This window comes from Mya arenaria, chromosome 12 (genome assembly GCF_026914265.1).
Source record: "Mya arenaria isolate MELC-2E11 chromosome 12, ASM2691426v1".
NCBI classification, from domain to species: Eukaryota; Metazoa; Mollusca; class Bivalvia; order Myida; family Myidae; genus Mya; species Mya arenaria.
The window spans coordinates 42531275-42545450 of record NC_069133.1 but is presented as its reverse complement, the minus strand read 5'-3'; the positions used below and the strand labels follow the sequence as shown (position 1 = coordinate 42545450).

The 14176-nt window shown below is 40.6% G+C and overlaps 1 protein-coding gene across 1 annotated transcript; it reads left to right on the top strand.

Annotated features, from left to right (window-relative positions):
* The first annotated feature begins 4225 nt into the window (after window positions 1–4225).
* On the top strand, window positions 4226–13882 carry LOC128211298 (uncharacterized). Its single transcript, XM_052915954.1, has 9 exons — window positions 4226–4338; window positions 4830–4955; window positions 5502–5672; window positions 6337–6474; window positions 6810–6853; window positions 7217–7396; window positions 8701–8805; window positions 9025–9112; window positions 13694–13882. Exons 1-6 carry the CDS (start codon window positions 4266–4268, stop codon window positions 7241–7243), a joined length of 579 nt encoding a protein of 192 aa, XP_052771914.1. The 5' UTR covers window positions 4226–4265; the 3' UTR covers window positions 7244–7396; window positions 8701–8805; window positions 9025–9112; window positions 13694–13882.
* Window positions 13883–14176: the final 294 nt, after the last annotated feature.

Genomic DNA, 14176 nt, shown 5'->3' with positions numbered 1-14176 from the left:
TTACTGACTGTGTCAGGTTATTACTGACCGTACCAGGTTATCACTGATCGTGCCAATTTATTACTGACGGTGACAAGTTACTACTGACCGTACCAAGTTATTACTGACGGTGCCAAGTTATTACTGACCGTGTCAGGTTATTACTGACCGTGCCAAGTTTTCATTGACCGTGCCAGGTTATTATTATAGGCTTCTGCGGCTATGATAACAAACAGGTTCAAGTACGATTTCATACTCAAGTGGCAAAACTGCAAATATTCCTTTCTTTGCAACTCTCCTTCTAGTTGAGTATTGAGTATTGACGATTTTTTCTGAATTGTAATGCAATTCGAAACTGACATTTATTTTTTGGTAATGGGAATAGAATAATGGTGATAATTAGTAATTTGATATACGTACTTTTCTGAGTCTGGGTCTAGACTCGAACTTGAGACTGTTTGAAATCGTGGACTCTGGTTGTCCCTCAGATTTCAATAGTTTTATTATTGCACCAAATCAAGACGACAAAAAAGCCTTTTTACACGATTTGGTAATATTTTACAAAACGATTATTGGTGTTTACTCGGTGAAATATACTTCGATCTTATACTGAACAATTTGTATTTAAAGATTTTAAGATTAAAAATGTATATTTTTTTCGGAAGTGACGTCGTTGAAATTGTGTCCCAGCCTTGCGTGCGCTGACAATTGATGTGGACTTTTAGTGGGTTTAAATTTTAAAACAGCGAACAATATCAAAATGATATTTCACTGTTTGAAGCAGTGAAATATAATTTTTTATTCACAGATTAGACTTCGCTTAAAATATCCATTATAGTCCAGAGTTTAATGATCACAGGTGTAACACATTTGTGATACATCGTAAATTACACCATGTATACGAATAATTTATAATTGATAATCTAGCACGATTCCTGCCTTTTATTGTCCTAATACAGAGCACCGCATTTCTACAAGATAAGAATCTGAAATTTCTAAAGATATAATGTCATCGAAAGGATAAATAGCACGAAATCTTCAGATCCCGTTTTGGAGATTTGAATGAACGAATGGCACTTAACAGCAATTTAGAAACTCATCCATCATGCGATGAGTAGGCTGTGAATATAACGGTGAAAAGACAGACAATCACGTCTGAAATCTGCACGGGACAAATTCTCCAGCAATTGTCAGTGACGTTTTCACGTCTATTCAGACGGCAAGGTGTGAAACGTCAACTAAAATCAGGACTGTTCGTCAGCGCTACATGCTTTGTTCCTGTACCCAGCGCTAACACATTTGTACTTCACTGTCAGAACCGTTCTGATATTATTCGTTTACATGTTGGAATTTAAAAGCAGCAATGTATCAATACATGGTTGATTTAAGGGACAACACAAATGAGTAAGATTTGCCAGCGCCGGATACAGAGCTGTTATTCATAAAACATCTTAAGTCATTTCTTAACTTATGTCGATTTTCAAAATTGGTTTAATCGTATTTTATTGTAAATAATGAACACACGTGATATACATATTTTCGACAATCAATATTATTGTACAATTGGGTTGGGCCACAAGTTATGACAACATTAGAAAATGGCCCTCCCCGAAGATTTTCAAAATTGAAATGTTCATGGTTAAGTCAAGAAGAAATACAAGTTATTTTAACAAAACATGATGTGTTTTACATAAAATTAATGGAAATAAAGTATTTTAGGTATAAATAATTTACAATATCATAAGACCAGTGAGTTATTTAACCTAAGAAAATGACTTCAGTTAGGAAAGGGCTTAGATGTTTTATGAATATCAGCTGTACTTTCTATTCCGAAACCTTACATTTTGGAGTTTAAACGTGAGAGTGGGGGTTTGAATAAACAGTTGCCGAATACCAAACGAAAATATTGTATTCTGGTGTGCTCTAATGTTCTATGAATAATCCTTCTACAATTGCACAAACTTTTTCATGACAGTATGGTAGGAAAGGAATACATAGGTTACATTTAAAGTTCCATTTTAGCCAAAATTGTTCCCCAACTTTTCCCTACCATGTTTAACGCCTAATTGGAGGTGGGGTGGTCCTGTGGAAGGGCACGCACGCCCAAGTCGCGCTCCATGTAACGCACAATCATGGAACCGCCATTGCAAAATAATAAGCATATACAGGATTTCTCATCAATGGGAAGTAACACGTGTATGCACTGGGACAATGAAGCCTCTGTGGTTGTCGCCAATACATATAAATATATCGAAGCCCTTATCAACGCGTTTAAATGCTATTAAAAAGAATATGGACACACTGAAGTAAAACAAACAGTTCAAAATACGCTGTAAATACATTTTAAGGTTTTAAATGCTTCATTCACGGCCGATAACTCTAGCGATTTGACTCGTTAGCGATCTTGTCAAAAAAATTATGACTTTTTATCGAACTTGTCAGAGATTGTATGCCCATTCCCATCTTTTACTTATGCACCAGTCAATTGTAACCACGCCTCCCCCAAAGGTCCGGAATATACCGGGGATAGCCGGGGAAATGCGCCGTGATTTTACCTTCCCGGTGGCCCCGAAGGGCCGGGTGAATGCGGTGGTTTTGTCTTCGCGCTAAATATAGCTTGGAATAAGCTTTACCTAGGGACCCTGGGGTGTGGGGACATTAGGCGGGTATATTACCATGATATAAGACTGATGACAAAAGATAAGATCGCAGTTTTTTATATTAACGTTCGAAAATTGATGTTTTATCGCTAAAAAGCGTTAAAAAAATCGGCAGTTTTCCAAACATTATTTCCATATATTCTTTAGTGATTTATCGTATATGACTGAATTGAAGATATTGATACCAAAATTAGCTAATTCTGAGACAAAAAAAAACATAAGTCAAAACTGTCAATCTGTGAGAGTGCAGCTTTAAGGTACATGCACAATTGTGCGATATAATCATGGTACTCATTTTGTTACAAGTAATACTTTTTTAATTGAAACGAAATATTATATATAAAATATACTGGCATTTTTGGTTGCATCGTCTATTCCATACCAGAGCACGGGGCTTGAAAACAATGTAAACAAGATAATCTAGCCAATATGTGCCGTACAAACATATCAAATCGCTAGGCATCCAATATAAAAGTGACCGTTATCAGTAATGGATTAACCCACTTACACATTGATTTATACAATCTATCAATTCAACAATTTGCGCATAATTCAGTAGTTTACATACATGTAATTGTCTTTAAGCATGTTTTGATGTCATGATGTACATAGTTGGTCATTTATGGATTATTCTGTCCGTCTGTCTGTGTACTTGTTGTAAGTTCAACTTTAATCGTTTCTTTTTATCATAAACTGTTGTAACTTTCATAGACGTTAGCGATATTAAATGATCTTAAATGAACAATATTGTAAATAAAATTCACGTATTAGATGATGCATGTACAATATATCTGTGATTTGTGAATGTTGTGGTCGTACATGTTCTGATAGAAAATAAAGTACATAATACAAACATGTAAAATAATTGAATGTGAACTGTTTTTAGACTTTTAAATGGACTTTAAAAGATCACGTTTCGAGCTTCAGATATCGAAAAAAAATGCTGTTTGATCTTTGTTCGTAGAAGTTAATATAATAATAAACAAAATTTAAAATCACTGTGAACGAGTGACCTAATTTATTAAAAGGTGCTGTATGTTTAAAGGGAATAGACACCAGATAGTTCCAAACTCGGCAAATATAGTATTTCCTCGAAACAAGGCTAGAATCGTAATATCGCATAATGGTTTCCAAACTTATAGCGTGTTTTAAGGCACGTGATAAGTACAGATACATATACCGACGTTTTTTTAATTTCCTGGAATTTACCTGGTAGACAAACCCAGTAAATTTCAATTGGAAAAAAATATGCAAAAACTGCGAAAGACACATATGTCGTAAGCGATGTGACGCATCAGTCAGTAAGATTCAGTGCGATGTACACAACGATATCAATTTTATGTAAGTTATGGCAGTTTTTCTTTTTTCTTGCAATGGTATCATCTGGTGTCAAGTCCTTTTAATTTGGGCATTTTATCGCCAATCTATGAGAGCGTCAATTCAAACAGACTCATCAAATGAACATCCCGAACAGCCAGCTTTGACCTTTGACAATATATATCATTTAATTCAGGTGCAGACGATTTCTTGTGCAGTCGAAGTTTAAAAACATGGAGGGGAGCAATGAACTTCTGTTACGAACAAGGTGGCGTCCCGGTATCTGTCACCAATGATGACGTCATCAGTATGACGTATTCTTCTCTTGTGCTGAAAAATGGGATCAGAGTGTGGACAGCCGATTACAATTTGCACACACCCGGTATAAATGGTTTGTTAAAGATAACTAAACCTGTAAAGATTTATTTCACAATGAATGTCATCATATAGAAGCTTAATTAGTCCGTGGCTAATTGGCGGTATCCTATGTTGGATGACTTTTTATGGTTATCGCTAGAAATAAAATCACAACTATGAAGGGAGCTTATCTTTTGCAGAGGCGAGTGAAAGGGCGGGGGTTAGTCCCGAAGGAACATTTTTATATTTTCTGGTCCGAAATGGTAAATTTTGGGAGAATTATATTACTTCTTCCTCCCATTTTTGAAAAAAGTAAACTTAGACGATTTTGGGATGAGGGCGCAAGGTCCCCCCTCACTGGATCCACTAGTGATCTGTAATTCTTGAGTTTAACAGAGTGGTAAATTTAATATATTTTAGTTTTTCATGGACGATGTTTTTATAAATGAACGACCCAAAATGGCTCAACCCTGTGCCTGAACGTATACATGAATACCTACATATATTGTGTTTAAGCCCCGAACTCCACGATGTTGCGGTGTGGATACGTCACTGTGACCGACTTTGCACATCCTCACGGAGATGTCATTTACGGAGACTGCCGAGCTCTCAAGTTCTTTATTTGCTGTAAGAACAAATCAGGTAAGCGCAATCGGAACTTCTCGGCCGGCAAGATCGGAAGGTGTGTGTGTTTTTTTAGCCGACTACTCACAATCAGATATCGGTTTTCATCGTCTGTAAATACGGAGACTTCCGAGCCCACTGAAGTTATTCAACACGTAATACCGTTGATATAGCTTTCGTCAATTGACCATAAAATTGTTTTGAAATATACAAAATCAACATTCAAACGTTGCCCGTTCGATAACGATCATAAATCCTATACAGTCATTCAGTACCAATAAATGGGCAGAGTATCACTATTGTCGAAATTCCTTTATAATACTTTCAAAACAGATGAAAACAAAGCGGCGAATCTTTTGAGTGTTTTCTATGGCTTGATTTTTTTAGGCCTTAGAAATAAAAAAGAGAACATTATATCATTGATTTTAGTTGAAATGTACTTGATAAGCTTTTAAAACTCAATTAACACAGGATCTGTAGACATAACTGTTATTTCCGCCTTCATGCCTTGTAAAATTAAAAATTAAATATGGTTTCAAGTTATTTATACAGATTATGTTTCAGAATCCAAATGTCCTGATAGTGAGCTGCACGTGCATAGAGGCACGTGGTACGAGGCTGCATCCTGTCGCATCAATGTTTCGCTCGGATCTCATCGACCACAAGATCTTGTGACAGGCGGCGAATATTGGACGTACAGTGTACATAAAATAGATATCACGTGGAACAGTATAGGTAATTATGACGTCATCAAATTTTATTAAGAATCGATTCGAGCACTCAATAAAAAGATAAGATGTCAGCCTCTATTACATCTAATTTCCGTCTTGTCCAATGCAAAATTATAGAAGCAATATTCTTGTTTCTTTGCAGTCGGAACACCCCGCCATATGACGACACTCGGTCACAAAAGTAGTTCGTAAAATTAAAATGGCGACGACGCCTAAAAATTTGATAACTGCCTGTACTTTATATTAAATGTCAGACAGTCGATTTTTTGGCTTGAAAAAAATAGCCAGCATAGAGTCAGGTGTATTCCGAAATTCAATTCCTTCATTTCATTTTAAAATTACTACGCGACTAACGTTGAAGTGTAGTTCAGTATAAAGAATTTTGACATTGTTAACCGGCCATATTCACCCGAGGTTGTGTCAGAGGAAAACGCCGAGGTGCTCTGATTGTGTAGAGAATTTAGTCAAGGGAATTCCCGAAGCTCGTACCAATCAAGGTTAGGCTCTTTCACAATACAAAAGTGGGTGGGTAATGCCAGCCATCTCAAGGCATCTTTTGAAACCTGCATCCTCTCTGTATTTAAAAAGTACAATACACTCCAAGAATTTTTTTTTTATATTATTAACTTATTGACATGGTCTTTATATTATATATACGTTGTAAATAGGCAGCGACACTGACGCGAATGTGACGGGAGGAGATGCACCGGCACAGTGCGGGATCACTTCCGGTTCCCTGACCACCACCAGGCCGCCACAGTTTATCAACTGCACCTCGTTACTGCTTCCGGCCTTCTGCAGATTTAGTAAGCATATGGATGAACTGGTAGATAATACGATTGTTTCCTTTAAATCGACTTTGTGTCTGCTATGTAAACAAAGTATTTTGTACAAGAAACAGTTCAGCATGGGGGAACTTAAGGGTACAATTTTGTATCCCCCCCCCCAAAAAAAAAAAAAAAAAAAAAAAACAAACAACAACAACAACATAAAAACATAGTTATGTTTTGGGGTCCCTTCCCGGGACCATTTTGACTTTTTAGTCTAAAATGGTGCAATCTGTTCATTTGTAACCATTCAGCCAAAAATCGAAAAATAAACATTCTGTAATTTCATTTTCAATGTGTGTGTTTTTTTTCAGGTGAACCTCCCTCCTATTTTTTTTCAGCAATCTCTGTTTCCAAGGTAACAAAACCTTTTTTTCAAGATTGCATACAAATCCTTTAAAACGAATATTTTAATCCAGTTAATAGAGTCATTAACTTTTTTTCTTATAAAATTTGTATATGCAAATATGGTTGAGTAATATAAGTTACGGGAAAGGTCTCTCCCAATATGGTTTCCTTTGCCTCGTATCTCCCATATCGGGTCACTTAAAAACTCCGTAACGTGTATTTCACGTCGACAAGCTGTAGACGCCATTTATGTACGATATAAAGATTAGTGACCAAATATGGATAATTATGGGACTTCACAATTAATCCTTTTATTAATAATTATTTTATAAATGCATCAAATAGAACATAGTTCTTACTTTATCACTCACAGATCGTATTACATACCCTATCTCTGTGACACCAACAAGCCTCCCTGTGACGTCACCAAGCATACACGTGACGTCATCAAGCCCACAAGTGACGTCATCAACCCCACAAATGACGTTATCAATCACTATTCGGACTTCTCCAGTGGTGTCAATATCTCAATCAGCCGGTCCTTCACAACCTGGTAACCAGTTTCGTTACCACAGTTTGCACCGTCATCATGTTCCTAATTTAGTTAAGAGTTTGTTAATTGCGGCAAGAATTAAGTAAATTTAAAAACAATGTTTACAGATTGAGTGAAGACAAGTTTTATGCGTAACAGTTAACATGCGTCGAATACAAACCAATTCGAGATACTGGCCAAAGTGTTCCGTTTATTTTTTTTGGCGGAGATGGCCGATCTGTTCCGATTGACCAAAAACAGCACTAGATGACTAAATGCCGCGTTCACATAAACATTGGCCAATTGTTCAAAAGCTTTGTAATGAAATTAACAACGTTGTTAACTTAGTCGTTGTTAACTTTCAAATCTGTATTGGACTGGACGTTTCATGTATTGATAAAGAAAGGTCATTGATGTCTCTACCCAAATTCGTTCTATATAATTCCCCTGGTCCGGGGAATAACGGGGACTTTGACTTTCGATCCAGCCAAGCCCGGGTAAGATCCCCGCCTTGCAGGAACGAACTGCTGGTTAAATCCGCTCCAAATGCCCCCCCGCACTCAAAGGCCCCTAGGTAAGGCATATTCCCTGCTATTTCTGGCGTGAAGGCAAAACCACCGCATTCACCCGGCACTGCGGGGCCACCTGGAAAGTTAAAACACGGCTCATTTCCCCGGCTATCCCTAGCAGACCCCCGGACCGGGGAGGCGTGGTTACAATTGACTGGTGCATAAATACATGGACTGTGCTTTAAAGGTACTCGTTCATGGTTTGTTGCTGCGTGATTGGGTGATTGACATTATCACGTGATTTATTCAATGTATTGTTAAAATGTCAAAATATCCATCTCTTTGATATCAGTCCTTGCGGCCTATAGTGATTTAGACTTCGATGTTTTTCTTTTTTCTTGAATTTTCGCCCGAACCCCTCTTTAACCAAAATATTGTTTTATACTTTATTGTATTTTTTAAATAATGACAAAAAATAGTTTAATGGGAAAAAATTTGGTCCTAAAACATAAGCGAGTACCTTTAAAGCGAGTCTACAACAACTATTTTACAATGGCGCTAACTGTAATAAAGGCAGTGGTCAATTGCAATCATTTGTATTTTAAGTTAGAAAAAAAAAAAAAAAAAACTTTCTTTCGTTTTGGTGAATTTATTAACTTGATCGATACTTTTTACGCCGAATTCACATTCTATTTGCCACAGTTTATCTCGACACGATGCTGTATGTGATATGTATGTGATATGATGGTACAAGACATATTGGCATTGATATAATAGTATATGTTCTTAGAGTTCCCTCCCATATATTACTCCCAGGCACGTCTGTGGAGCAGGGACCGAACTGGCCGGGCACATGGACTGTCGGGGCGGCATATAACCGTGACACAACCATTTCACACTTTGAACCGGCAGTGAGCGAAGGTAAAAAAATACAACCGCAATGGAGGATTTTAAGCGGGAAAATCTAAAAATCATTTAAAAACTTGTCAAAGTGTCTTTTTAATTATCATTCGAAACGTGCCTGACCTCGCTTGCCATGTTAAATATCTAAAATGAAAGGCTGCAAGATTGACGTCACGATACCTCAAACCGGAGAAAATAACATACATGTAATCATATTAATTTTATTATTTTCTGCAGGCCACACCCTGATTATCGGTCTCACAACGGGAGCTGCATGTGTGCTGGTCATTACTATCCTTCTCATGGGATTCATCCTACGATTTAGGTAATGCACACTGACTTAACTTACTTAACGCAGAAAATCCACATAATAACACCATGTACACGCGCATTCCTTCTCCGGTGAGCTGATGGCGATATAACACAGTGTACTGACCTGGCCCATGGCCGTCCGGTGACGATATAACTCGGTGTACTGACCTGGCCCATGACCGTCCGGTGACGATATGACTTAAAGTACTTACTTGGCTCGTGGCCGTCCACCTACGGTAAACTTGTGTCGATATGATTCCGTGTACTTATTCGACTCATGGCCGTCCTCCTACGGTAAACTTGTGACGATATGACTCGGTGTACTCATTCGACTCATGGCCGTCCTCCTACGGTAAACTTAATTGTGACGATATGACTCGGATGTACCTATTCGACTCATCGCCGCCTTCCTCTTCCGTTGGACTTGTGACGACATGACTCGGGTGTATTTATTCGACTCATGGCCGCTTTCCTCTGGTGAACTTGTGACGATATAACTCGGTGTACTAATTCGACTCATGGCCGTCCTCCTACGGTAAACTTGTGACGATATGATTCCGTGTACTTATTCGACTCATGGCCGTCCTCCTACGGTAAACTTGTGACGGTATGACTCGGTGTACTAATTCGACTCATGGCCATCCTCCTTCGGCAGACTTGTGACGATATCACTCGGTGTTCTTTCTTTGCGCATGGCCGTCCTCCTCCGGTGGACTTATGACGATATAACTCGGTATACTTACTTTGCCCATAGCCGTCCTCCTCCGGTTGACTTATGACGATATGACTCGATATACTTACTTTGCGTATAGCCGTCCTCCTCCGGTGGACTTATGACGATATGACTCGGTGTACTTACTTTGCGCATGGCCGTCCTCCTCCGACAGACTTGTGACAATATGACTCGGTATACTTACTTTGTGCATGGCCGTCCTCCTCCGTTGGACTTGTGACGATATGACTCGGTATACTAACTTTGCGCATGGCCGTCTTCCTCCGGTGGACTTGTGACGATATGACTCGGTATACTTACTTTGCGCATGACCGTCTTCCTCCGGTGGACTTATGACGATATGACTCGGTATACTTACTTTGCGCATGACCGTCTTCCTCGGGTGGACTTATGACGATATAACTCGGTATACTTACTTTACGCATTACCGTCCCCCTCCGGTGGCTTTGTGACGTTGTGACTAGATGAACTTACTTTGCGAATGGCCGTCTTCGTCCAACAGACATGTGACGATGTGATCCGGTATACATTCTTTGCGTATGACCGTCCTACATGGCTCATGGCCATCCTCCTCCAGTGGAATGGTAACGATGTGAGTCGGTGTACTTACTTGACTCATGGCCGTGCACCTCCGGCGGACTGGTGACAATGTGACTCGGTGTACTAACTTGGCTCATGGCCGTGCTCCTCCGCGGTCTGGTGACAATCACGGTGACTCGGTGTTTTTACTTGACTCATGGCTGTCATCCTCCGGTGGACTTGTGTCGATATAACTCTGTTTACTTACTTTGCTCATGACAGTGCTCCTCCGGCGGACTTGTGACGATGTAACTCGGTGTTATTACATGGCTCATGGCTGTTATCCTCCGGCGGACTTGTGACGATATGACTATGTGTACTTACATGGCTCATGGCCGTCATCCTCTGACGGACTTGTGCCGATATGACTATGTGTACTTACATGGCTCATGGCCGTCATCCTCCGGCGGACTTGTGACGATATGACTATGTGTACTTACATGGCTCATGGCCGTCATCCTCCGGCATACTTATGACGATATGACTATATGTACTTACATGGCTCATGGCCGTCATCCTCCGGCATACTTGTGACGATATCACTATGGGTACTTACATGGCTCATGGCCGTCATCCTCCGGCATACTTGTGACGATATTTACATGGCTCATGGTCGTCATCCTCCGGCGGACTTGTGACGATATGACTATTTGTACTTACATGGCTCATGGCCGTCATCCTCCGGCATACTTGTGACTATATGACTATGTGTACTTACATGGCTCATGGCCGTCATCCTCCGGCATACTTGTGACGATATGACTATGTGTACTTACATGGCTCTTGGCCGTCATCCTCCGGCGGACTTGTGACGATATGACTATGTGTACTTACATGGCTCATGGCCATCATCCTCCGGCGGACTTGTGACGATATGACTATGTGTACTTACATGGCTCATGGCCGTCATCCTCCGGCGGACTTGTGACGATATGATTATGTGTACTTACATGGCTCATGGCCGTCATCCTCCGGCATACTTGTGACTATATGACTATGTGTACTTACATGGCTCATGGCCGTCATCCTCCGGCATACTTGTGACTATATGACTATGTGTACTTACATGGCTCTTGGCCGTCATCCTCCGGCGGACTTGTGACGATATGACTATGTGTACTTACATGGCTCATGGCCATCATCCTCCGGCGGACTTGTGACGATATGACTATGTGTACTTACATGGCTCATGGCCGTCATCCTCCGGCGGACTTGTGACGATATGATTATGTGTACTTACATGGCTCATGGCCGTCATCCTCCGGCGGACTTGTGACGATATGATTATGTGTACTTACATGGCTCATGGCCGTCATCCTCCGGCGGACTTGTGACGATATGATTATGTGTACTTACATGGCTCATGGCCGTCATCCTCCGGCGGACTTGTGACGATATGACTATGTGTACTTACATGGCTCATGGCCGTCATCCTCCGGCGGACTTGTGACGATATGACTATGTGTACTTACATGGCTCATGGCCGTCATCCTCCGGCGGACTTGTGACGATATGATTATGTGTACTTACATGGCTCATGGCCGTCATCCTCCGGCGGACTTGTGACGATATGATTATGTGTACTTACATGGCTCATGGCCATCATCCTCCGGCGGACTTGTGACGATATGACTATGTGTACTTACATGGCTCATGGCTGTTATCCTCCGGCGGACTTGTGACGATATGACTATGTGTACTTACATGGCTCATGGCCGTCATCCTCCGGCGGACTTGTGACGATATGACTATGTGTACTTACATGGCTCATGACCGTCATCCTCCGGCGGACTTGTGACGATATGACTATGTGTACTTACATGGCTCATGGCCGTCATCCTCCGGCGGACTTGTGTCGATATGACTATGTGTACTTACATGGCTCATGGCCGTCATCCTCCGGCGGACTTGTGCCGATATGGCTATGTGTACTTACATGGCTCATGGCCGTCATCCTCCGGCATACTTGTGACGATATGACTATGTGTACTTACATGGCTCATGGCCGTCATCCTCCGGCGGACTTGTGACGATATGACTATGTGTACTTACATGGCTCATGGCCGTCATCCTCCGGCGGACTTGTGTCGATATGACTATGTGTACTTACATGGCTCATGGCCGTCATCCTCCGGCGGACTTGTGTCGATATGACTATGTGTACTTACTTTGCGCATGACCGTCATCCTCTGACGAACTTGTGTCGATATGGCTCGGTGTAGTGACTATGCGCATGGTTTTCCTCCTCCGACAGACTTGTGTCGATATGACTATGTGTACTTACTTTGTGCATGACCGTCATCCTCTGACGGACTTGTGTCGATATGGCTCGGTGTAGTGACTTTGCGAATAGCAGTCCTCCTCCGACAGACTTGTGACGATATGACTCTGTGTACTTACTTTGCTCATGGCCGTCATCCTCCGGTGGACTTGTTACGATGTGACTCGTTGTAAATACTTGGCTCATGACTGTCCTCCTCCGGCGAACTTGTGACGATATGACTCGGTGTACGAACTAGGCTCTAGGCCGTAATCTCCGGCGAACTTGTGACGTTGTGACTCGACGTACTTTCTTAACTTGGACGTTCTCGTCCGACGGACTTGTTTCTATATGACCCGGTGTTCATACTTGGCCTATGGCCGTCCTCCTCCAGTGGAATTGTAAACATGTGAGTCGGTGTTCTTACTTGTTCATGGCCGTACTCCTCCAACAGACTTGAGACGATAAGATTCGTTGTATTTACTTACCATATAGCATGCAGAAATAATTACGAGTCTTTGTTCGGTATTAACATGTTAAAGCTGCACTCTCACAAATTTACTTTTATAACAACTTTTTTATTTTTTGTCTTGGAAATAGCAAATTTTTGCCTAGATATCTGCAAACCAGTGATATAAGATTGCTGACAAAAAATCAGATCGTAGATTTTCATATTTCTGTTCGAAAATTAATGTTTTATGGCTTAAACCGTTACTAACGGTTTAAGTAAAAATGCATAAAACATCAGTTTTTGAACTAAAATATAAAAAACTGTGATCTAGTTTTTTGGCAGCAGTCTTATATAACTGGTTTCCATGGATTTTTCGAGAAAATTGGCTCGTTCCAAGACAAAAAACAAAAAAAGTTGTCAAAAGGTTCAATCTGTGAGAGTGCAGCTTTAAATCAGGAATTCGGTTTTGTAAGAGTCTCGAAAATGAAACATAATAAACCTTGCGTCCACTTGCCTTTAGTTCAATACGATAAACATTTAATGAAATGTTGTTTTTTTCGGGGGGTTTCAGAAGAAGAAAGTCGCAATCATCTTTGATTCACAACGACATCAGTATGAACAACGCATCTGAAGCATCAGCACCAAGGCGCGGCAATAATAATATACACAATAACACCTACGGTATTTCTGCTATAAACCACGCCTGTCCGGAATATGATGATGTTCCCAACGACCTATATCAGAACAGGCAATCGGGCGATGGTTTCGCCGACCCAAACGAAAATAACCACACAAACAGTTTAAAGGATAAAGTCGACCATAAGAATAGCTTCCAGCACCTAGCTGCAGTTGTGAGTCTAGTCTATGGGAAAGGTCAACCTGGTGCGTTATCTAAAGCGACATACAACGTTCCACGTCCAACTGAAGTTAAAGTTGACAATACAGATGTTTGTGAAGATATCAATGATGAGAAATACAGATTTAACGAACAGTATACGGGAAAAGGCGGAGAAAAGTGTCAGCGTTGCTCAAACAACGACTCGTCGCCGTGTAA

Coding starts and splice junctions, on each gene's coding strand:
- LOC128211298 (XM_052915954.1), top strand. CDS start 4,266: ATGACGTATTCTTCTCTTGTGCTGAAAAATGGGATCAGAGTGTGGACA. Junction 5,673..6,336: donor TATCACGTGGAACAGTATAG/GTAATTATGACG, acceptor CGTTGTAAATAG/GCAGCGACACTGACGCGAAT. Junction 6,854..7,216: donor CAGCAATCTCTGTTTCCAAG/GTAACAAAACCT, acceptor TATCACTCACAG/ATCGTATTACATACCCTATC.